Source organism: Tachypleus tridentatus, chromosome 3 (assembly GCF_004210375.1).
Source record: "Tachypleus tridentatus isolate NWPU-2018 chromosome 3, ASM421037v1, whole genome shotgun sequence".
Classification (NCBI taxonomy): Eukaryota; Metazoa; Arthropoda; class Merostomata; order Xiphosura; family Limulidae; genus Tachypleus; species Tachypleus tridentatus.
In genome coordinates, this window is record NC_134827.1 from 106,019,922 (window position 1) to 106,047,110 (window position 27,189).

Sequence of the window (27,189 nt, forward strand, 5' to 3'; positions counted from 1 at the left end):
ATGTTTCCAGAGATAACAGCGTGTGTTGCTATAAACAAACAAGAAATCACACTGACTCAGTAGATAAATGTTTCCAGTGATAACAGCGTGTGTTGCTATAAACAAATATGAAATCACACTGACTCAGTAGATAAATGTTTCCAGTGATAACAGCGTGTGTTGCTATAAACAAACATGAAATCATACTGACTCAGTAGATAAATGTTTCCAGAGATAACAGCGTGTGTTCCTGTAAATGTAGCGCTCCTACTTCTCGTGAGATCCAAAATGGAACCTCCATAAACCCAGTCCATCTTTCTGTCTTTGATAAAAGTTTTAGTTCTGTGTTCACTCACCAGTCTATTCAGGACCCACAAAAATAATACAGTTTTGTTGTTGTTGTTGTTTTAAACATAAGCATGCTTTGCACACTTTCTAGACATTTAACATATATGAAACCAAACACAGTTGTTTCTCTTGAAGAATTACATATTGGTTTTGGTTTTTTCTAGACAATACCCTTGCGGGTGGTCATTGTCCAGTGATGAAAGAAACTGGAAATACCGATTGTCCATCTACTATGCTAAAGAAGAGGACAGTGGGTTTTACAGCTGTTCCACTCCGATGGGCGAGAGCAACAACATTACCGTGGTTGTGAAAGGTGATATATCATAAGTGACCCGTTCTAAGTTTTGTTATAACTTAAACGTATGGTCAGTGCCTTTAACTGACATGTCAGAGAAGTTAGCGTGTCTAAGATTCGAGACGTAATGTTCCAAAATAAACTCTGCAGTTTCTGGTGAGGGTGTATGTTGAAAGTGACAATAAATTTAACTTTTTAATTAAAAGAGATGATTAGCACAGAATTAGGAGTAACCTTTCCTGAACTCCAGACCTTTGACCTGCCCATTTAACCCACGTGTTGTTTAAGCTGTTATTCAGATTGAAAATTCCAACTCCTATTGCTGAAAACACAGTACCATGTACACAGACATACTTGATGGAGATTAAGTCCTATGTACTGTATAAAACGACTTGAGACATAAGAATGTTCAAAATATTTTCCCATTTTGTTGTTGTTGTTCACTTGACACAACCTAATGGCCATGGAATAATGTTGCATGTTATTTACATTGAATAATGTTGCATGTTATTTACATGGAATAATGTTGCATGTTATATATTTACATTGAATAATGTAACATGTTATTTACACTGAATAATGTTGCATGTTATATATTTACACTGAATAATGTAGCATGTTATTTACACTGAATAATGTTGCATGTTATATATTTACACTGAATAATGTTGCATGTTATATATTTACATGGAATAATGTTGCATGTTATTTACATTGAATGATCTTGCATGTTATTTACACTTACGACTCTTGAAATTATTTTATCTCCCTTGGGAAGTATTCTAGGAGCCTAGTTAGAGTACTCGAGTCGTAACCTACGTGTTCGAGCCCCGTCAGTGAGCATACTCATCCTTTCCATCGTTATAGTGTGACGGACAATCCCACTCTTCTTTAGTAAAAAGAGTAAAGGGTGGTTATTAGTTCCCTTCCCTCTAGTCTACTGCTCCTAAATTAGGAAGGCACGTGCAGATAACCATCGTGTAGCTTTTGTTTGTTTGTTTGGAAATTTCGCACAAAGCTACTCGAGGGCTATCTGTGCTAGCCGTCCCTAATTTAGCAGTGTAAGACTAGAGGGAAGGCAGCTAGTCATCACCACCCACCGCCAACTCTTGGGCTACTCTTTACCAACGAATAGTGGGATTGACCGTCACATTATACACCCCCACGGCTGGGAGGGCGAGCATGTTTAGCGCGACGCGGGCGCGAACCCGCGACCCTCGGATTACGAGTCGCACGCCTTACGCGCTAGGCCATGCCGGGCCCCATCGTGTAGCTTTGCGTAATACTGAAAGGAAACCAGGTTCGACATTTGGTCACAAGTTTCAGTTTCAAGGCTAATCAGACGTTTTAATTTGTCGTGGATATTTCATAAGAATGAAGTAGACATTGAGGACTGAAATGAAACGTAAATATTTGTGACGGTCATGCATGTAGACACAGTCGATGGCTTAACAACAACGTCTCATATTTTAAATAATCATTTCGTGTATATTTTGAAAAATAAATATTGAGCACTGTTGTATTTTTATATATTAAATTGTTTCATATGTTACACATAAATTTCAGTGTTTTATGACGTTCCTTATGTACATAACAATGTAATTGTTAACAGATAGTTTTCATAAGTTATTGACTTTTATACTTTAATAATGTTACGTAGATCCTAATGTACTTTGGTTTGATTTATTGTATCCCAATTCTTGTAGTTGTATCAAAAATGTCTGTTATATTATCGTGTCAAAACTTTCAACACTGTTGGCTGTTGACTGTTGACTGTTGGCTGTTGGCTGTTGGTGTATCAAGATGTCCTCTATTTCATTGCTCCAAAGATTCTATAACCGTAAAGTATCAACTCATTGTTGTTGGTGTATCAAGATGTCCTCTATTTCATTGCTCCAAAGATTCTATAACCGTAAAGTATCAACTCATTGTTGTTGGTGTATCAAGATGTCCTCTATTTCATTGCTCCAAAGATTCTATAACCGTAAAGTATCAACTCATTGTTGTTGGTGTATCAAGATGCCCTCTATTTCATTGCTCCAAAGATTCTAACGAACTTTGCTAATTAATTAGGGGGCCGGCATGGCTAGATAGTCAGGGTGCTGGGCTTGCGGGTTCAAATCCCCATCGCACTAAACATACTTGACCTTTCAGCCGTGGGGGCGTTATAATGTAACAGTCGATATGACTATTCTTTGGTAAAAGAGTAGCTCAAGATTTGGTGATGGGTGTTGATAACTAGCTCCCTTCCTTCTAGTCTTACTCTACTAAATTGGGGACGGCTAGCGCACATAGCCATCGTGTATCTATGCATGAAAGAACCAAAGAAAGAAACTAATTATTTGGTGCGTTTTCGTGAATCCAAACTTCAAAACTTCACATGCACATTTACTAATGCTAATAATTAATTAGCCACTGAGTTTGTTCATTATTGCTTTAAATAGTAGTTTTTAATGAACTTCGAGCACCTCTTCGTATTTTTTGGTGATTCCAGCTGTCTTATGTTCTATTTTTAAATACACTGCTGGAAAAAATCTTAAGGCCAATGAACATAAAGAAAAAAATATGAATTTTTCGCTGTTAGACTCAACCACTTATTTGAGTAGAGCTTCGAAAGATGAAAATAAGAAAAGCGAAAAGAAAAAAATATATATATATATAAAATCGGCTCGTTTGGGTTGAAGAGCGAACAACGTTTCGACCTTCTTCGATCATCGTCAGATTCACAAAGAAAGAAAGAGGTAACTGACCGGAAGCTGACCACATGTTTGAAAGGGGTTGTTTAACTGAGTGTCGGAATGTAGAGGGCGGTGTTAGATGTTTGAATATATAGTTTTATATTATCTATTTTATTATATTTAATATAGGTATTAAGGTGTTCCTTTGTATTGGTTTATTTTTGGTTTAAGTTGTTGTATAAGTAAGGCTTCTTTAATTTTGCGTTTGTTTATGTTTGTTTCTTTATTTAGTATTTGAGTGTTTTCTATGGTTATGCTGTGTTTATTTGACTTGCAGTGTTCGAAAACATGTGAAGGTGACTTTTTTATGTTCTTTGAATCTGGTTTCCATTTTTCTACTTGTTTCTCCAATATAGAAGTCGTGGCAGTTATCACATTGTATTTTATAAATAATGTTGGTGTGGTGTTTGTCAGTGTAGTTTTTACATACTATAGACCTCAGTTTTGTGCCTGGTTTTTGAATAAATTTGGTATTAATTGGAATGTCATATTTTGTTACTAGTTTTTGCCAAATGTTGGTTATTTTTCCACTGATGTCAGGAATATATGGTATACAGCAGTATATGGTTTCGTGATTTTTTGATTCGTGAGATATATTTACTTTAGTTGGTTGATTTTGCTTTCTGTCAAGGTGTGTGCGTATAATGTTTTCTACGGTTTGTGGAGGAAACTTATTGATGTTGATGAAGTATTGTTTTATTTTGTCTAATTCATCGTTAATTTTATCTGGTGAGCATAGTTTTATGTCTGTGTTTATTTGGTTTCTTACTAAGTTGAGTTTTTGTTTTGTTTCATGTCCTGTGTATAGTCCAGTATGGGTGATTTTTCGGTGGATTTCTGTTTTGAATTGTGTGTCGGTTCTTGTAATTTTGAGGTTAAGAAATGGTATTTGATTGCTGTCTTCCTGTTCACATGTGAAGTTAATGTTGGGATGTATAGGGTTAATGTGATTGAAAAAATTAAGTATGTGTTCTGTAGATTTGAATCCCGCAACCGTGTCATCTACATATCTGTACCAGTATAGTGGTGGATGTAATGCTGTGTTAATTGCTTGTGTTTCAACTTGTGTCATAAAAAATATTGGCCAGGACTGGTGATACTGGGTTGCCCATGCTTAGGCCATTAGTTTGTATATAGTTGTGGTTGTTGAACATGAAGTTTGTCTTTATCGTGGTGAATTCTATGAGGGTTGCTAACTGGTTACTGGGAATTTCTATAGTTGGGTTAGGGTCTCGGATATAGAGTTCTAAGGCTATCTTGCAGGCTTCAGTGGTTGGAACTTCTGTAAAGAGGGATATAACATCGAATCTGGCCATTAAGGCTTTATGATTAAGTTGATTTAGATTAGACTTGAAATTAAAAGAGTCTTTGATGAATGAGCTGGCTGATGTTACATATTTGGAGAATGCCCATGCTATGTATTTACCAAGATTGTTATTAAACGATTCATATGCGTACATTATTGGTCGTAATGGACAATCTGGTTTATGAGGTTTGAGGATGCCGTATATCTCAAAATTACAAGAACCGACACACAATTTAAAACAGAAATCCATATATATTTCTCTACAAGTGGGTTTTCTCGACATCACTAAAAAATAGTGATTTAATAGGGAAAATGTGAACACTATGAAATTAGCCTAAATACAAGTTGGTGAAAAGTTTAAGGCCATACAAAAATAAGTCCTAAACAGGGTAGGAAATGCCCAACAAGAGATCTTAGTAGTGAGTTGCACGACCGTCATTGCGAATAACTTTAAACATTCGTTTTGGCATGGTCGATATAAGCGTTTGCAGAAGGCTGGCTCGAATGTTATTCCAAGTGGTAAAGATGGCTTCACGAAGATCATGCACTGTTTGGAATTGACGTCCATTTCTATAGACTTCCCTTGCCATCCACCCCAAACATTTTCAATGGGGTTCAGCTCGGGCGAATACGCTGGATGGTCCAAAAGAATCACATTATTCACCATGAAAAATTCCTTTGTTCTGCGGGCATTGTGAATTGCTGCGTTGTCCTGCTGAAAGATCCAGCCATTTTTACACAAGCGAGGGCCTTCAGTCAATAAGGATGCTCTCTCAAACATGAAAATGTAGCCAGCTGCTGTTTGACACTCCTATATAACATGAAGCTCCATTATTCCATGGAAGGAGTAAGCACCCCAGATCATGATGGAACCTCCTCCACTGTGTCGTGTAGAAAATGCCTCCGGTGAGATATCCTTATCGTGCCAGTAACGTTGGAAGCCGTCTGGACCATCTAGGTTAAATTTTTTCTCATCAGAGAACAAAACCTTCGTCCCATGTTTGGTGCTTCTCAGCAAAGTTTAACCGAGCTGTTTTGTGGTGTGGAAGGAGGCGTGACCTTTGAAGACGTTTACGGTTTTTAAACCCTTTCTCTCGTAGATGCCGTCTTATTGTTCTTGAGCTGCATTCTGCGTCCATAAGGGCCTTAATCTGGTTCGACAAATGGCTGGTGTCTTGCTGGACAACCCGTCGAATCCTCCTGCTCAAAGCAGGCGAAATTCTTTTGGGCCGACCACTTGAAATTCTCGTTCCGTATCCCTCAGGGTCTTTTAAGAAATTTACAACAACAGTTTTACTTCGCCCAATCTCACCAACGATGACACGTTGAGAGAGATCTTGCTTTTGCAGCTCGGCAATTCTGCCACGTTCAAACTCTGTCAACTTTTTAGCCTTTGCCATGTTTTTACCCAGTGTAACACAAGAGATGTCAGTGGGAGATTTGACAACGCTAATGCTTGAACACAAATGACTAAATTTCGTTACGTGTTTACCGATTAACGCTTCGTTTCAGTATGGTCTTAAACTTTTGACCAGCTAGTATTTAGACTAATTTCGTAGTGTTCACATTTTCCCTATTAAGTGCTAAAAAAGATTTTATTTTTATTTTCCCTTTTCTTTCAAAGCTCTACTCAATAAGTGGTTGAGTCTAACAACGCAAAATGCATATTTTTTCTCCATGCTCACTGGCCTTAAGATTTTGGCCAGCAGTGTATCCAACATCAGTGCCTAGCCTAGTAGCCGTTGCTAATGGTTCCCCTTCTATATTTTGTTACCGACCTTCCCTAACTACAAGCAGTTACCAGTTGATCACTTTTTGTTTTATTTGATTCTCTAAACCACTTGTGACCTTGTGTTCTGTGTGTCAGACTACATATCAAACGGTCCATGGTTCATGTTCTCCTGTACCCCTAAAAATCGCTTTCCGCACTTTAGTTTGTTTGTTTTTTTATTTAACGCAAAATTACACCAGGGCTATCTGTGCTATCCGTCCCTAATTCAGCAGTATAAGACTAGATAGAAGGCAGCTGGTCATCACCACCCACAGCCAAGTTCCAGTGCTGGATCAAGACGATCGTATGGCCTGGGCACCTTCTGTTCGTAGGCCCTACAAGCCGTATAAGTTAAACCAAAAGTCGGATAAATTATAGATATATAAATCATAAATTCTAGTTTGAAATTCAAGTATTTATATACGTGTAATGTACACTTGCTGTTTATGTGTGTTAATACACTGTAGTTAAATATCAGCTGTATATTCATGTGAACGTAAGTACACAAACTAATACAAAATATTTTGTATAACTTAAAGATGTAATAAAGTTTTTACAGTAAAAAATGTGTGTTTAATATTTTTGTGATTGTTATTTTTTTGGCAATCTAAGATTAACTTTAAAAAAAAATTCATAGACCCATAGTTTTGTTAGCCCTTAAATTTTCTTAGGCCCTAAGCACTGTGCCTATTGTACCTAAGAAATAATCCCGCCCTGCTGCCTACTACTGGGCTACACTTTTACCAACTAATAGTGGGATTGACTGTAACTTATAACGCCTCCACGACTGAAAGGCAAACATGTTTGATGTGGCGGGGATTCGAACCCGCGACTTTCGGATGACGAGTCGAGCCATGCTAGGTAGATCTTCGCGCTTTGGAGCTATGGATGCGTTATGAAAATCCACAATCCAGTCGCACATTTGTTTTATTTCTTTTAACAGATGTGGAGTGTCCACCTATACAGTCTGTGGACCGTCATCGTGTGATGGCTGTTGAAGGAAACAAGATGCACAGCAAGGCACACTTTGCATGCGTGGAAGGATACAGGTTAAAGGGGTCCAAAGACATCACGTGCACAGCTTCTGGAAAATGGTCTGACGATCCGCCTACCTGCCAACGTATGTTAAATACAAAACAATTAACTTAAAAAATAATTGATAAACCCGAAGAACAGTGTTTTTAATGAACATTTTGTTTTTACGAAGACAATATTTTTAAATTATTTTTCATGCACTCAGTTGGAATGGATATATTTTGTATTGTTTTGAAAAGGTTTCAAGTATTCATTCCGTTTTTGTTGTTGCTGTTTTTATTTTAGATTAGGCTTAGGATTTGCTGATATGGTTCTTGGTAACTAGGTTTGTTTGTTTCTTTGTTTGTTGTTAAACACAAAGCAACACAACGTGCTATCTGTTTCGATTTCGATATTCGTTATGGGCACAGCACGGATAGCTCTTTGTGCTTAAGAACAAACAAACCGATCTTACCAACATCTAAAATAACACTGCACAACAATTTTTTGGAAAAGTTTTGCTTCCTGAAAAGTTTTTGCTGATTGTGACAGGTGTCTGGTGGGTATGCACAAATATAGTTTTGGTTTTGCTTCATCACGTAGGAACTCTGAGAAATACAGTTAACTGTTTACCGGCAATAACGTATTTAATTGCGTTAATGTTTCTTATACGCTATTAAGTTCAACATAATTAAAAGTGTTTTGCTTCTGATTTTCGTTTGTATTCAGTGTCCGGTGCATCACGTTGCAGTGTCGAACAGTAGTCAGCAAGCATTGACGGATTCCAGTTGTCCTGATATCGTTTTTCCATTGTAGCAATGTCCCGGTGAAACCTTTCACCTTAATGAAACGGTACGTGATGGGCAAATTTGGATGTGATTTTCGTGATCAGCAGCCAAAAAATCTATAAGGAACACCCAGCAGTGTTCAAGAAGCAAAAACTTTGTTGTGCAGTGTAATCCTTCTAAGATGACAAAACAACTCCTTGAAGTTAAACGACTCGCGATATAATTCAAGAATTGTATGCCTAACAATTCATCGAATGATAATTTGACCTGAAAAGTGGTCTCCAAGCTAAGATACCAGAAAAAAAACATTGTGGCTTAAACGACGGACAGCAACTAGAAGTCATTGTATCACCTAGCTCAACGTACAACGATGGCAAATATAAACCAAGTTAAATAGATAAATAATTCGTTAAGCCTACTACACTCCTACGGTGGCACAACGCTATAATTCGGGACTCCATCCCCGCTACACACGAAGCACACATGGATCCGTTTGCACCTTTGTGCTAAACAAGGTTTAAAAAACAAACAAATCGGGTAAAATTCAAAACACAGACAAAAAAGTTTTGGATAAAAACCTGTAACTTGGATTCACGAGATAACAAAGTAGAAATTAACGTATTTTAACTTTCGCATTAACATACGATTCTTATGTTAGTTGTCTGCAATAAACGGTTAATTATCGTGAGGGTTTTTTTTAATATTATTAACTAATTTGTTTGCCCATTGTACTTTCCAACAATATAGTTTTAGTATTTGATTTCACAATTCAGTTGTTGTTGTTTTTCCTTTTTACTACGAAGAGTAGACTAGGTTTGTTTGTTTGTTTGTTTTCTGAATTTCGCGCAAAGCTAGACGAGGGCTATCTGCACTAGCCGTCCCTAATATAACAGTGTAAGACTAGAGGGAAAGGAGCTAGTCATCACTACCCACCGCCAACTCTTGGGCTACTCTTTTACCAACGAATAGTGAGATTGACCGAAACATTACAACGCCCCTACGGTTGAAAGGGCGATCATGTTTGATTACAAGTCGAACGCCTTAACTCATCTGGCCAAGCCAGGCCGACTAGGTGTGTGATACTAGTGGTGGGAACAGCACAGATAGCTCATTGCATAGCTTTGTGCTTGACAAAAAAAGCACAGATGCGTTATAAAAGCAAATATTAATCTATCTCCCATTTGATTAAAGGTTACTGCGTTGGGGGCAAGTGCTGCGTTCTCTCTCCTTTCTCTGGTCAGTAGTTCTAACTCTAAAATAGCTCTACTAAAATATTGGTATCTGATCTGCACGTTTAGCCCGTGTCCTGTGGTTTTCAGATTTAAAATGAATATCAACATTTTAAACATTCCACCGATTTTCAGTTCCCTTGAGCAGAGCCCAGATTTTCCAAATCAAGGCAATGTGGCGTTTTCTAATCCGTGCTCGAGGGTTGATAACCACGCGTGTGTGTTTTTCTACTACAAAAACGCATTAAAACTGAGAATTCCATGTCACTATGAAAACATTGTCTACATAATGCACTCCGTAGTGGTATAGAGCGTGTCATAAAAAACAAAACCAAAACCGATTTCAACAATCTCATATAATCAAGCATTGCGCTGCGCATGAGTAATAGAACAAACGGAGGTTATTTGCAGGACATCATTGCAGAACATCAAACTAAATAATTGCAATAAAATATGAAACTAACCATGATTTATGTCAGTGGTTCGCAGCCCGCTGGTGGTCCGATATGGTTCTTCAAGTGTAGTGTGGCTCAAAAGGCAAGTCAAAATATAATTCAGGACGTCAGGTGTTAACACTTTTACTAAAAAAGCAGAGAACAAAGTTTCAACTTTACGTCAAAGTTGGAGATACTAAAGACTGATACATCAAAACTGGAGATACTATAAACTATCACATCAAAGTTGGAGACACTAAAGACTGATACATCAAAACTCGTGACACTATAAACTATCACATCAAAGTTGGAGACACTACAGACTGATACATCAAAACTCGTGATACTATAAACTATTACATCAAAGTTGGAGACACTAAAGACTGATACATCAAAACTGGAGATACTATAAACTATCACATCAAATTGGAGACACTAAAGACTGATACATCAAAACTCGTGATACTATAAACTATTACATCAAAGTTGGAGACACTACAGACTGATACATCAAAACTGGAGATACTATAAACTATCACATCAAATTGGAGACACTAAAGACTGATACATCAAAACTGGAGATACTATAAACTATTACATCAAAGTTGGAGACACTAAAGACTGATACATCAAAACTGGAGATACTATAAACTATTACATCAAAGTTTTAGATTCTTTGATGTTTTCATTGTTTTTGTGCGCCATACTTACAGGGGAAACTTTAATTTGTGTTTTCATCAGATTATTTAGGTTTTAAATGTTCATTGTACATGTTCATTCAGTGATTAGAACAATAGCTGGGTCATTGATTTGACCAATCTTCCAGATTATAGGTTGCTCAAATGATGTGTTCTCTGCTACATGGTTGATGTTCTTTGGTGGATTTCATGCAAGTGGTATTTTATCAAAAAAAACAATTAAAAGGGAATAAAAATTTTTATTTCAATGGATATTTAATTGACTTTGTGGAAGTAACATGAACTCAAACTGTTCAGTACGTGGGTTAATAATTTAATTATTTGTGTATACTAACGCAGTGATGTATCGCCACAGATGCTATACTAACGCAGTAGTGTATCGCCACAGATGCTATACTAACGCAGTGGCGTATCGCCACAGATGCATACTAACGCAGTAGTGCATCGCCACAGATGCTATACTAACGCAGTGGCGTATCGCCACAGATGCATACTAACGCAGTAGTGCATCGCCACAGATGCTATACTAACGCAGTGGCGTATCGCCACAGATGCTATACTAACGCAGTAGTGTATCGCCACAGATGCTATACTAACGCAGTGGTGTATCGCCACAGATGCATACTAACGCAGTAGTGCATCGCCACAGATGCTATACTAACGCAGTGGCGTATCGCCACAGATGCATACTAACGCAGTAGTGTATCGCCACAGATGCTATACTAACGCAGTGATGTATCGCCACAGATGCTATACTAACGCAGTAGTGTATCGCCACAGATGCTATACTAACGCAGTGATGTATCGCCACAGATGCTATACTAACGCAGTGGTGTATCGCCACAGATGCTATACTAACGCAGTAGTGTATCGCCACAGATGCTATACTAACGCAGTGGCGTATCGCCACAGATGCATACTAACGCAGTAGTGCATCGCCACAGATGCTATACTAACGCAGTGGCGTATCGCCACAGATGCATACTAACGCAGTAGTGCATCGCCACAGATGCTATACTAACGCAGTGGCGTATCGCCACAGATGCTATACTAACGCAGTAGTGTATCGCCACAGATGCTATACTAACGCAGTGGTGTATCGCCACAGATGCTATACCAACGCAGTGGTGTATCGCCACAGATGCTATACTAACGCAGTGGTGTATCGCCACAGATGCTATACTAACGCAGTAGTGTATCGCCACAGATGCTATACTAACGCAGTAGTGTATCGCCACAGATGCTATACTAACGCAGTGATGTATCGCCACAGATGCTATACTAACGCAGTGGTGTATCGCCACAGATGCTATACTAACGCAGTGATGTATCGCCACAGATGCTATACTAACGCAGTAGTGTATCGCCACAGATGCTATACTAACGCAGTGATGTATCGCCACAGATGCTATACTAACGCAGTGGTGTATCGCCACAGATGCTATACTAACGCAGTGGTGTATCGCCACAGATGCTATACTAACGCAGTGGTGTATCGCCACAGATGCTATACTAACGCAGTGGTGTATCGCCACAGATGCTATACTGGTGATGTATCGCCACAGATGCTATACTAACACAGTGGTGTATCGCCACAGATGCTATACTAACACGGTGATGTATCGCCACAGATGCTATACTAACGCAGTGGTGTATCGCCACAGATGCTATACTAACGCAGTGGTGTATCGCCACAGATGCTATACTAACGCAGTGGTGTATCGCCACAGATGCTATACTAACGCAGTGATGTATCGCCACAGATGCTATACTAACGCAGTAGTGTATCGCCACAGATGCCATACTAACGCAGTAGTGTATCGCCACAGATGCTATACTAACGCAGTGGTGTATCGCCACAGATGCTATACTAACGCAGTGATGTATCGCCACAGATGCTATACTAACGCAGTGATGTATCGCCACAGATGCTATACTAACGCAGTGGTGTATCGCCACAGATGCGAATCCAACGCATCAAGAACGACATTTTTACCACCCTCATGGTACATTACTGACCATCTGATAGTAGAAAGTCCCCACAACTAGACCTATTCGGGAATGTTACGTCTAACTTTTAAAGGAAAGTTACTCCTACAGGAAAGTTGTTAAATGATGTAAAACCAACACACTGTTTCCAAAAAGAAAGGCTTCAGCTCAGTTTACTACATTGCCCGGCATGGCCAGGTGGGTTAAGGCGTGCGACTCGTAATCTGTGGGTTGCGAGTTCGCATCCCACTCGCATCAAACATGCTCGCCTTTTCAGCCGTGGGGGCTTTATAATGTGACGGTCAATCCCACTATTCGTTGGTAAAAGAGTAGCCCAAAAGTTGGCGGTGGGTGGTGATGACTAGCTGCCTTCCCTCTAGTCTTACACTGCTAAATTAGGGACGGCTTGCACAGATAGCCCTCGAGTAGCTTTGCGCGAAATTAAAAAACAACAACACAAAAACATTTTGCTACAAGGAAGTGTAAGAACTCGAGAAGTGTAAATTTGGAACGACGCCATTAACTGCAAGGTTAAATTATTTACGATTCCAAAAGAGGACCTGTCGACCCTCTAAGTCCTCATATAGATGTAACTATGTTTACGTTTATATTTTACTCAGACTTAATATCTTTGTAAATTAAACAATTTTCCAAAACCATCGCTATTCTATCTGTAGAGATTTCTGTATTTTTTATTATCTGTGTTTCTTTTATTTACTTCTATATATATGCGTTTTCACTGTCCAATAGTCATCCAGTGTCCACCTTTGACCCCAAACGCTCCGCATCTAAAGCTCAGCACTCACAACCGGACATACGGTGAGCGTGTCACATTCTCGTGTCCTACAAGATACAGACTTGTGGGGGTGACGTCTTTACAGTGTTTGAAAAACGAATCCTGGTCAGACGACCCTCCTATATGTGAAGGTAAGCCTACGTCATCACTTTAAAATCAAGTCTTGGCCAGAATGATAAGTGATCACTCAATATTTGTTGTTTTTACTAAGCTATACAAACAGCTAAACCACATAGCAGTCCTTAATTTAGAAGTAACGTTAAACATGGAAGGCAGGTAGTCAACAACACCCAATGGAATTGATTGTAACATTATAACCCCCACATTTTCGGTGACAGTATTCAAACCCACGACATCAGGCCCCGCCAGACCCACAAATTAGTGGCACATAATCATGTTCCAAAGAGTAAAGATCCTTTATTTCAGATCTGTGGTTGGTCCTTGGTTCAGTATACGACTCGCAGTTTAACACCGTGCAAATTTGTGGTTAGTCCTTGGGACAGTATACGACTTGTAGTTTAACCTGTCCAGTGCCGTAGACGAAATAACTCTTCCAAGCCGATCGGTAACACAGTGCCACGGACGAGTTAATTCGTTCTCAATGATACCTAACTTCAACGCTAGATGTCAACACCATACATGCATTTGACCTACTTACAAATTGCTTCACTTTCGATCCAAAATGGCGTCACAATAAAAGTTACAAAATGAAGAAGCATTGGAGTTGTATTGTAGCAGCTGAAATACTTGGCAGTCAACAGGTTGAGATTATGCAAGTTTGTGGCTATTCCTTAGTACGGTATACGACTTACAGTTTAAGATCAGATACTTGTGTATGGAAGTGCATTAAATTAATATAGTATTAAAGTGACAGTGATTTATAAGTGTCATTTGTTGGGTAACATACTAAACGTTTCAACACAACATACCTGAAAAAGATTGTTTGTTTGTTTTGAATTTCGCGCAAAGCTACTCGAAGGCTATCTGTGCTAGCCGTCCATCATTTAGCAGTGTAAGACTAGAGGGAAGACAGCTAATCATCACCACCCACCGCCAACTCGTGGGCTACTCTTTTACCAATGAATAGTGGGATTGACCGTCACATTATAATGCCTCCACAGCTGAAAGTGCAAGCATTGTTTAGTGTGACGGGGATTCGAACCCGCGACTCTCAGATTACGAGTCGCAAGCCTTAACACGCTTGGCCATGCCGGGCACGGCAGATAGTCCAAATTGAAATTATTTGAAAACTAATAATGATCAGGCTTTAGTAATTAAAGTTGAATAAATAAATGACATTTGTAGTTCCACGACATCTTTGTTTCTGTTTCTTTTGGACGGTTGAAAGTTAAGTTAGATGGTGGGTTAATTGAAAACGTGCATATGTAAACACAAGAGCGAGTACCGATACTAGACATACAATCTCATACCTCTTAATCAAGGCCGCTGTTACTTTACCTTCTGCGTTAGCCTCTGATTTCGGCCCATCATGGCCAGGTGGTTAAGACACTCGACGTATAATCTGAGGGTCACGGGTTCGAATCCCTTTCACACAACCATGCTCACCCTTTCAGCCGTTATAATGTTACGGTCAATCCTACTCTTCGTTGGTAAAAAAGTAACCCAAGAGTGGGTGGTGATGACTAGATGCCTTCCATCTAACCTTACATTGCTAAATTAGGGGCGGCTAGGGCATTTGGCCCTCAAGGCGTTTTTGTCGAACGTCTTAATCCACCTGGCCATGCCGAGCCACGAGTGAGTTAAACTCTATTTAGAAGAGTTATTAGAATTTCCTGAAACACTAAAATGAAGAACCGCAAATAAACTAATATTGTAATTAAAAACAGAAGACGTTTTTTTAAAAATTCATAACTTTACAAGATAAATTAATATTTTCTTAGGTTTAGTTTGTTATTTTGCCAAGAATTGTGTCTATAAAATAAATATCATCTAATTCATTAGGTGTCTTTTAGCTATTTCCTGTGTAGCTCCATTACCACCTCCTAATGGCCGAGTTTTTGAATCAGGACGCTACCTAGCGGGAGATACAGTAACTTATACTTGTCTCACTGGATTTATACTAGTTGGTGAATCAGTAGCGGTTTGTAACGATGTCGGTGAATGGTCACAACCGCCACCAACGTGTAAGTAGAAATGTATTTTACTTATTATTATTATTTATTCTAGCAAAGTGTAGATTACAAAACGTGTTTATTTTCGTATGCTGTTACGTTCAAAAGTCGTATCAATAGTTCTTTATACTTCATCACAGACTAAGAAACAACACAAACTACGTGATCAACGATTAACGAGAAAATATACGTCATCAGGACATCTTGATCTATGCCTAGTAATAAAAAATGCGACATCCCAATGGATTTTCTTCAAAATAAAATTATAAATGTCATATTAAGATTTATATTTTATAACACAAGTTTTATTTAACATTTATTTTCGATTAAATACTTAAAATAATTTAATCGGTTTTTAGCCCCCTGCTGAAATCTTATGTGAACGAATTAATCTTCTGTCTGCGCAGACAGAACTTGTCAAAGCATTCGCCCTCTTGGTCTTTGAAAATTGGGATGAGCGACAGCCCACTGTCCCCGCCGTCTCCACTACCTAGACTTACACTCTATGGCTGAGAGAGTAAACATGTTCTGTTTGATTTGCTTTGAATTTCGCGCAAAGCTACACGAGAACTGTCTGCGCTAGCCGTCTCTAATTTTGCAGTGTAAGACTAGAGGGAAGTCAGTTAGTCATCACCACCCACCGCCAACTCTTGGGCTACTCTTTTACCAACAAATAGTGGGATTGACTGTTATATTATAACGTACCCACTGCTGAAAGTGCAAGCATGTTTAGTGTGACGGGGATTCGAACCCGCGACCCTCACATTATGAGACGAGTGCCCTAGCCACCTAGCCATGCTGGGCAAACATGTTCGGCAAAGCAATTTGAACCCGCAACCAGCAAATTACAAATCGAGCACCCTAATCACGAGGCAATACCAGGCCAAGCCTGGTTAATAAGAACTAAAACTTGTTGACATAGTGATAAACCACCAAAGATGAAAGGTCACACTCTTTTTTTCTCTCTTAGCCCCCCCCCCGCTGGAACAGCGATAAGGCTTCGGAGTTGTAACACTAAAATCAGGGATTCGATTGTCCTCGGTGGACAGAGAAGATAGTTCGATGTGGCTTTACTATAAGAAAAACATAAACATTTGTCACACCTTAAAACCTTCAAACTTTGAAGCTCAAGCTAGATGGTCAAAAAACAAGCACAGAGGTCAAACTTTAAACCTTCCAACTTTGAAGCTCAAATCAGTTGGTCGCACATATGCTGTCCATCACAGGCATAGGACAATGGGACTTTGCCCCTCCAAAACTAATTCTTTTCTTCAAAAGGATTTCGATTTTTAATTTTATGCAAAACCATTTTTTCTAACAACACTTTTGGGGGGAACATGCCCCTAGATCCCCCCCCTAACAATATCATGCTTTGCATGCTGAGTGCACTTCACACGCTATGACTAATCATTTCACAACCGCAGGTACAAAGTTTTAATTTGAGTGTATTGTAATCACCCAGTTTGCCCCACACACACACACACACACTTACCGTTTAGCTACTGGAGGCAAATACTAATACGACATTCTTATAACCTTAGTTTTGTGTTTGTTTATTCAATAAAAAAATCTTGCTTTCTGGAGCGGGTCTCTCTATTTATTGGCAAATCATCCAATGTCTTAGAACGACCCATTTCATGAATCAGCTGTTACATCAGGCAGTCCATTTGTAGATATGTTTAATTTAAACAAACACAGCAATAACTTCATTTATTTAGGTTTATCCGCCTGTCTGAAATAGTCAGACTTATACCTGTAGTCATTACTTTATGTGGCCTGTCTATCTACTTCGTTTTTGTATCAAAGTTTGTAATATCGAAAATATGTCATTTGTTTTTTGGTTGGTTGATCAGGTTATTACTAACTACCAAGCCACACAATGGGGTAGCTGTGGTCTACTCACCACGGGTATCAAACCCCGATGTTTAACGTCGTAAGTCTGCATATTTACCGCGAGCCATTAGGGGATTTGGGTGTCATTTGTTGTTTGTGTGCGTGGGCGTTATTTATGGTTTGTTATTTTAGACCCCTTATGGGGGAGAGCGGATGAATCTTCAACGCGACAGTCATAGAATCAATTCCCAGCAGTGTGGCTTTGTTGTAAAGAAACAAACAAACGTAAACGTTTAGTACAATTTTTATAAAGAAATTGGACTGCTGATTAACCATTAATTAGTCATTCTAATTAATTGTTGTTGTTTTCTATGTCAAATTTTTCTTCTTGTAATTTTTCACATAAAAGAATCACGGGATTGTTTCGTATTCACCTCTTACAGGTAGACCAGTCTGCGAGTTTCCAGGAGAACCAGTTAATGGTTACATACTCCCGACAAAGTTCCACTATGATATCAATGAAATTGTCTTAGTTTTATGCAATAAAGGCTATCGTCGACTTGGTTTCATGAAACTGCGTTGTACCCCGACAGGTCTTTGGTCAAATCCATTACCTCACTGTCGTCCTTACAACAGGTGAAGAGAAAGTCTGCCCCGCCTCCCTACTGTGGATCCAACCAGCTATTGGTTAAATCAATTTGTGATAAATCTTGAGTTTCGCAAGTTACACAACTTTTCGAACAAACTCACCAAACATTCTCTGATTGGACATCATTGCGAAGTTTTATATACAACCTTATCTGTTGTAAATACAACAATGAAGTAATATAGAACTTTTATTCATAATTATAAAGTAAAATGTATTTTTATTTTCATTTGTTCCATTATCGTGCATGAGTTGCTTTTTGTGGTGTGATTACCGTTTGTTCTCAAAATCATTTTAAATTTGGTTTGGTCCAAGGCATGCGTTCTCAAACAGGGTGGCGGAGGGGGCTCTTATGAGATCAGAAATATTAAATTGAATTACAGTTTGTTATAGGTGCTTAGCTTGAAAATAAACTATGTGCGCAGAACGATATTGTTCTAGCAAAAATTTTACCCAATTTCTCTATTTTGGAAAAGGAAATGTTAAAAGTATGTTTAATTCAAAACACAGTGATTCCATGTTTTAAAAATAACAAATGAAGTAGTCTTGTAGACACGTCGTTTTCAAACCTTGGACTCTATGATGACGATCTCGACACACTAATTCCTAAAGAACCACGCCCACCCTAGCTGCTGTAAAGATTGTTCTTCATTGGAAAGGACAAAGTGAACTAATGATTGACAGCTCCTTAACCAATGAAGTAATCTGAAACATTGTTCAAATACCTATTTGGTTAAAGAGTTGTCTTGTCTTATGAGACAAATAGAATCAAACGTTGCATTAAACACGAGTCTACTCCTCGCCTTTATTATCTTATTAATCGAAATACTTTTGTTACCTGTTATACCGATTTTCCTGTGCGTAGGAATACATGCACGTAATTAGGCTGCTGTGAATTCTTCCGTTCAATATGCAAGTAACGTTTCAAACTGCGATACGGATTAAACGTGTAATAATTTTCAGATCTAGAACATTCTGTCTCAGTAACTGATGTTATCTTCATCGTGGCTAGAACTTCCATTCAGTGACCTTAATATTTTAGGCCTGTTTGTAATTACTTGCACTTTCGTATGGAACAATGTTAAATTTTACACTCTTTGCAGCCCTAAAAGGACGGGTGTAACGTCTATATAATTCTGCATACGTACTTTAATACGATATTAACTTAATGTTCGGATATTATTATGTGTTATATTCCGATATGTTTGACTTTACAGATAGGTGTGGGTGTTGTTTTTTATAACAAAGTCACATCGAACTATCTGCTGAGTCCACGGAGAGGAATCGAACCCCTGATTTTCGCGTTGTAAATCCGTAGACATACTGATGTACCGAGGGGTGGGGTTTTTGGGTAGATGTTTGTTGCTGTTTTGTGTGTGTGTGTGTTTTGTTTTGTTTTGTAAAATGTTTCAAACAAGTTGAAGATAAAATATTTGTTAGTGGTTATTACGTCTCCTATCACCAACATAGAAGAGTATTTAGAAATTTATACAATTCAAAATTCTGTTCCCTTAAATATGTTTTGAAATTAACAAGTTGTCTCGTGAAACTGAGCACGCATTTTGCAAAATTGATGAATTAAACAAATGTTTAAAACGACCGTTGAAATAGCCTGACAACGTAAGATACGAATGAAACAATATTTATGATCTCACTTCTTGTATTTCAAGTTAGATGGTTGCTGTTACTTCAAAATCGTGACGATTCGATGCACGTGACTTATTGACTGGGTTTCTGTTTCAGTTTCTAGCACTACGTTTTCATTTGTTTGTTTTCCTAAGTGCAGAAAAACTATTGTTTTTACCGTTTGTTTCAAAATAAAATATGTTAATATAAAATAACGATTTTGTGTAGTTATTAAGATTACGACACAAAGAGACGACAAATATTTCCTCGTCAAATTCAAGTCGATTGAAATGAAGAAGGAATAAACAGAACGCACGTGGAACCACTTCAACCCCAGCATGACCAGGTGGTTAAGCACTCGACTCGTAATCTGAAGGTTGCGGGTTCGAGCCCCCGTCACACCAAATGTGCTCGCCCTCTAAGCCGTGAGGGCGTGATTATGTGACAGTCAATCCCACTATTCCTTGGTAAAAGAGTAGCTCAAGAGTTGGCGGTTGGTGGAGATGACTAGCTGCCTTTCCTCTAGTCTTACATTGCTAAATTAGGGACGGCTAGCGCAGATAGCCCTCGAGTAGCTTTGCGCGAAATTCAAAACAAACAACTTCAGTACATACAACACGTGCTCGATACGTTCAGAACTGCACGTGCTCGATACGTTCAGAACTGCGAGTACTCATACGTGCTTAACTGCTGTTCTAAGCTGTTGTTCACCAATAAAATTATGACACGTGTATAAAATACAGGCTTAATTATGACGCATCTTCAGAATGTGAGAACCACAAAGGCTATACGAAATAAACAAATGTTGTTGTTTTTTACTATCACTTACACTAACAGTCAGTCAACTAATTTAAGACTTATCAGATATCGCGTGTTTTTAGTTGTTGTTGTTTAAATAGCAAAACAGCATCAGTTTATGTGCAGTATCCACCGAAGGGGATCGAACCCTTGATTTTAACATTTTTAATCCGTAAACTTACCGCTGTCCTATTATCAAACAGAAATATATATTTTTAAAGGAAATTTCTCTTTTCTTCTCACGTTTGGTGTAATCTGTAACTGAACTATACGATTGAATTACCCTACTGGGGCCTCGCGTTTTCAAAAAAAAAAAAAAAAGAATTCCCCTTTTTGTCATAAAATAACAGAAGTCACTGGCACCCTACTACACACCATCCTAAGAGACTGACTACAGCTCTTATAAAGCACTATCAACGTTTAAAATGCAAAGAAATAATGTGTGATATATTCGAATCCAGCTGGTCAGCCCCGAAATCCAAAGCGATATAAGAGGGCAAACCTGAGTCCTGTTTTTATTTCAAGCATCTCAGTATCGTTTAGTTAGGGTTAGCAAAGGAACTTTAAAACACCATATACGTAATAAAGGTATGGACTGTTTGTTTGAAGTTAAGCACAGTGGGCTCTCACCACGGGTATCGAAATCCGATTTCTCGCCTTGTGCGCCCACGTACATAGGGCCATTGGGTGGCAAAGGGATGGGCCAAGCTCTTAACAACATATTATTTTATCATCACGTATTAGACTGGTTAGACATAATTAATGTTAATAAAAGTGTAATACAACTAAAAGGGAAGCATTGCCCATCTGAACTTATAATAAATCGCCTTGCCCTAAATTAGAAAATACAATAATTTGTATAGTAGCAATTATCGGGGCGGTACGATTATTTAGCCCCGCCCTATAGTGGCTGAGTGGGAATTCTGCAGGCTTACGGCCCTAAACATCGAATTTCGATACCCGTGGTGGGCATGACACAGACAACCCATTGTGTAGCTATGCGCTTAACTATTAATTAAGCACATTAATATTTACGTTAAATAGTCTAAAGTAACAACGTAACTTTGTAAATACATACATACACGTGCGTGCATGCACTCTTAGTGGCGGTAGCTCATGACGTGACGTCACTTGTTCTTAGGGTGGTATTGTCAGTCTATGACATCGCTTAACTTTTCAAAGTCACGTGCTCTAACAGCGTTAGGAACTTCTGTTCAGAGGTACAGAAAGAAGGTTCATTCACACTTCAGACAAAATCATTAGAGAATCCAATAGAATTACAGCGACCTAACAACTAAATTGGAAAGTCAGGAAATCCATAATTTATCGTGCAGGACTGGCGATCTTCACGACACGGGTAACGAGTCTATCAAGATATACCGGCTTTGTTTTCTCTAGATTTCTTCCGGCTGTGGACTCGACTGTCGTTGACTGGTATTTCAGGAACTGTTAATGCAGCCTTCAAATAAGAATGATGGCTGCCAAGATGGTCGTCAATTACAGCTTATATCTCCATAAGCTTAATGATTATTGTAGCTCCGTTATGAGCAGCTGAAACTTGGCGCGAGAGACAGAAGATGAACATTTATCGATTTGGGAACAGTTGCAGAAAGGAGAAAGATCCATTTATATGGATTTCAGAGTTTATTACTGAGGATATCAATTGAATTAAAATATCTGGGAATATCTTATTCAGACACGCTTTAAGCAAGATCAGTTATGTTACTGGTCTGAGCGATTTCACGTTCAAATCGAAGTAAAACAAGTGCACGTTTAGAATAAGAATTGTTTTTTAGATCCAGAAACAAGAATTTATGGAATAGTTTATAAGGGAAAAATCGTTTCGCGTGCTAAGCCTAAACAAAACGCTTCGTATATTGAATCTTGTATAAATAATTTGAATAATACTTTTATAACATTAATTACACTGTATGAAATATTTAAAACCGGATATAGATAGGTAGTTTGATTGTCTGGATTGCCAATCCAAAGATTCTTGGTTCGCATCCCGTTGCCGGAAAACCACGCTTTGTATATTGGGGCAAACGTAAGTGCAGTGTAAGAGTATTGGTCGACTCACACTATTCGTTCAGATAATAGTAGCCTAAAAATTGGTGGTAAGCACTACTGGTTAGCCCCTCCCTGTTTTGTCAGCTCACAGTTAGGGACCGTTACAACAGGGAAATAAATTATGTGGGTCTGTGCAAACTTCTAAAATACTATAGAGAAAGTTGGATATCTTTACGAGGAAAAATATGCGTATTAACTTATATCCTACACCAGGAAATAAGTTTGCAAAGTTTGAGTTAAGGTTTCAGTTTCTAACGGCTGACATGGTCGTCAATTCAAATTAGTTTCGTTTTTTTAATTTCGCGCAAAGCTACAAGAGGGCTATCTGTACTAGCCGTCCCTAATTTAGCAGTGTAAAACTAGAGGGAAGACAGCTAGTCATCACCACCCATCACCAATTCTTGGGCTACTCTTTTACCACCGAATAATGGGATAGGCCCTCACATTATGACGCCCCCACGGCTGGGAGGGTGAGCTTGTTTGGTGGGACTGGGATTCGAACCCGCGACCCTCAGATTACGAGTTAAACACCTCAACCAACCTTCACTTTTGAACTTCTTATGTTTTTGATGATGTTAATACGTTCCCTGTTTCTAACTAATTGTCGGTGGTATTTAGGTCGTTTGGGTGGACCTGCGAGGGTCAGGTGCAATTTTGACCTTTTAAAGTTGAATAAGTTTGGTTTAAATTTCGCGCAAAACTGCACGAGAGTTATCTGCGCTAGCCGTCCATAATTTAGCTAGTCATCACCGCTCACCGCTAACTTTTGGGCTACTCTTTTACCAACGAATAATGGGATTGACCGTCACATTAAAACGCCCTCACGGCTGAAAGGGCCAACATGTTTGATGTGACGGGGATTCGAACCCTCAGATTACGAGTCGAGTGATCTAACCACCTGGTCATGACGGACAAATTCCTGTTTATCTTCTAATCTAAAGGGCAGCCTGATGCTAAGTTAATATTAACCACTCGTTATAATGTTTCGTTTGCATTGTTGCAACGCTTTGTTAAATACTTTGTAACATATCCTAACAACGTGTATATTCCAGTCTTCAGTTTCGGATTTTTACACGCCTCTGATTTTGAATCCACATTGAAAAAGAACGTAGAAAAATTGTGCAATTTACGTGATTTGCATCATACGTTTTAGGTCAAGTTTTCGATGCTTCGCCGGTTTTCAGAATAGTTTTGGTATTATAGGAAGGACTCTTCGACAGTGACTTCTTGGAGACAAAAGGTAGATGCGAATGCTTGCTTTATGTGCTCCTGGTACAAAGCTCTGTTATTTTATTCGTAAAGATGAACTACTCTTCACTTATAATTCAAAGATGTGCAAGTTTATTTACACGTCTCAAAGAACTCAGAAATAAGAAGAACAAACGTTTAGTTTGAGCTTTCAATTCATGTTTTTTTGTCTTCTGTCAATGTTACGTTATTAAAATCTCTAACTTAACGTTTTTTTCCAGCTGATTTTGTTGTGATAGGCACTGACTGATCTGTGGTCGGGTGAAGCTAGGGCTAAAGAAATCAATATTGTAAAACTCGTCGTGTTTGCTTCACACTTAATTACGTCACAAAAATGGCATGGTCTTTTGAAAGCGCATAAACGTGGTCTCTGTTGTTCTTAAAACAAGAATTATCCAGTGCCCCCTATAAAGCATTAAAGGGACAATCTATTAATTTAATACAGTATTTCTAAAACCGGCTGGATTTTACCTTACTACAAGATTGAATCCGGAACGTCCACGTTCTCTCAATCTATACAACAATACGTGTGGAGCGACAATGACCCGATATGTTTAGTGTGTGTGCTGGGGAAGTGGGTGGTATAGACTATTAGACAGTACTGTTATTCACCTATCATTCACTTTTACTTTATATATGTATGTTTTCTTACAGCAAAGCCACATTGGGCTATCTGCTGAGCCCACCCTGATTTTAGCGTTGTAAGTACGTAAACATACCGCTGTACTAGCAGGGAGCGAACCTTTACTTTCTTATAAAATATTAGCCGGTACATTATGACTCATTAAATATAACATTTAGCATATTAGTAATTATTATTACTTCCATTCAACTATCCACCCACACACCCACACAGGCCCTGAAACATTTCGTGCCATATACCTCCAGTTGGCTAATCATAAAAAAACTTTAGTTAAAAATATATTTTGAAACACCATATTCAACGGAAGAGCGAATTGCTTCACGTTTGTCTGTTGTTTTCTTTTAACCTTTTCTTATGTCCTTGTTTTAAAGTGAGAAAAAAAGATAGAATGCGATGCGAACCGATAATCTCACGAGGAAATTAAAGTAGATAATAGAACATAAGGTAAATCTCGCGTGTCTGTTGACTGCACTTGAAAATCCATCCAGTTCGTCACGATGATTGGATACGCTAGTCGACTGATAGCAGTATTGTGAAAATTAAAGTTGAGGGCTACATGATTCAGCTCAGGACTTCAACATGGAATCTTTCATGATATTGTTTTACTCTTCCAATATTACAACAAGATAGAACGTACTGCGTTCATTTGAAAAGATTCAGAATTATTCGTACTTCTCAATATAAATTACCGTTCTGTGTCTTATTATGTTTCATAGCTTTTCTTATTTTACAGAATAAAAACTCTTTTAATTACGAGTCGAACTGTTCTCTCCGCTTGTGTATAAATACACCAATATGGGTATCTATGTTTAATTTGACTACATCGTGGCAGCATAACCACCAAACGTGATTCGGTTAACTTGTAAATGTTAAAACAGAACACACTGTTCCGTCGAACACAAGACTGGAACTAGAGAAAGACATAACATGATTCAACGTGTTCACTTGTAGGCGTTAAAATAAAATACACTGTTCCTTCTAACACACGACTGGCACTAAAAAAGGACAAAATACGGTTTAGCATGTTAACTTGTAGGTGTTAAAACAGAACACACTGTTCCGTCTAACACAAGACTGTCACTAGAGAAAGACAAAACATGGTTTAGCATGTTAACTTTTAAGTGTTAAAGTAGAACACGGTGTTTCTTTTTACACAGAATATTCTTTTCGCGATTCGTGGCACTCGCACGTTTTGCATACGTCACAGCAATACAAATTGCAATGTGATTCATCACTTATGTGATTTAATTTTTAGTGTCTACTGACTGACTGACAGACAACTCATTACTGTATGTGAGTGGTTAAACAGGCGACCCCTTCAGGCAGCTTTCGATCTCCTTTCGGGGAAATTATATGATATATTTAAATACAGTGAGTGAAGCGAAAAAGTAAACAAAAAACAACAATATATTATATTTTTCCTCTTTAATCCATTTTAATAAATACAACTTGAAAGAAAACTTCCGCAGTATCGTTCTGCTTCTCAGTTGTTGTTGTTTTGTGTTTTTTCTTTTGCAAATTCTGGAAAAATCTCCAAACAAAAAGTCCAAGTCAAACCCGACAATATTCCGTTTAATTAGTAATCTCATTTGTTTGTTTAAATATGTTTTAAATAAATGATCAAAGAACTATCATATGCTTTCTGATTAACACATTAAAATAAACTGTTTAGTTTGTTTTTGCGAAAAGATTCCAAACAACCGATCAACAAAGACGTAAAAAAATAACTAAAGTATGGACTGAAATTACACACTTGGGGGAAAATAATCAAATAACAAGAATTTACAGAAAAATTACACAATTATTATAAATGTTTGTATATTTGGTAACATAAAACTTTGCAAAATGTGTTATGGCCATAAAACTGCCAAAGTTATATATCAGAAGTTTAAACCAAACAAGCAAGATGTAAAGTCAGCAAACTAATCTGACAAAAATGAAATCATGTTGTGGCATTGAGGTTGTTCTTATTTACCTTTGTCTAACTTACCTGTGCTTCGTGACCGCGACTGGGATACGACTTGCTGCAAGTCTCTTTCTGGGAGGTTCTGGTATCCCAAGTTGATCCATATTCCTTAGTTTGTTAATGTCATTAAGTACAAAGGATATTCCAGTCTTGAAAATTCTAAATCATTGACCAGAAACCACATTTATAACATGAGTACATGAAATTTTTTTATCGAAAAAGGCTGTAACGTATCCTTCAAAAAGCGAACAATTTTCAACCACAGTATACTCCCTATGTAACTTTAATGTTAAAATATAGTTTTGATACAATCCGTTTTACCACAACTTTATATCGTTTGTGGTTGTCGCATGACTTGCCAATTTATAAATTCAAAATTGTTTTAATATAACTTAATCAACCCTCTCTCTATATATATATATGTGTGTGACATTCAGGTATCAATATGTTCGTAGCAGTTTATGACATACTAGAAATAAAATGACAATTAGAAAAAAATATCTTAAAAACTCGTCTCTTTGCTTGGGTAAATTCGAAGAAAGAAACATTTCAGTTTTCTCCGTAAAGAACAGCTTCGTGATTAAAATAAGTATAACATCGATTTCCCCGGAGTTCCTCCAGGAACGAATGAGACCACATGGTGATTACCAGGACAAACTGCCTAAAGACTCATTTGTTAGTGAATAGATTAATTAGTTTCGAGTTTAGATATGCCAATGAACATGAAAACACGCATGGAAATGAAAGGAGACTACAGAGAGTTATTCAGTTGCATTAGTACGCTTTTGAATATGAAAATCAACAAAACACGTGACCACCACAGAAGATATAAAATCGCGATA

At 38.1% G+C, this 27,189-nt stretch overlaps 1 protein-coding gene across 2 annotated transcripts in view; it reads left to right on the top strand.

The window, feature by feature from the left end:
- The window catches only part of LOC143247674 (locomotion-related protein Hikaru genki-like), a 58,833-nt gene extending 39,036 nt beyond the window's left edge, over positions 1-19,797 (top strand). For both annotated transcript variants that reach the window (XM_076496058.1, XM_076496059.1), the window contains 5 exons: positions 492-640; positions 7,381-7,557; positions 13,340-13,516; positions 15,359-15,529; positions 17,794-19,797. In XM_076496058.1, coding sequence (XP_076352173.1) covers positions 492-640; positions 7,381-7,557; positions 13,340-13,516; positions 15,359-15,529; positions 17,794-17,990 — 871 coding nt within the window. In that variant the 3' untranslated portion in view covers positions 17,991-19,797. The remainder of the gene's footprint in view (positions 1-491; positions 641-7,380; positions 7,558-13,339; positions 13,517-15,358; positions 15,530-17,793) is intronic.
- The last annotated feature ends 7,392 nt before the right edge of the window (positions 19,798-27,189 follow it).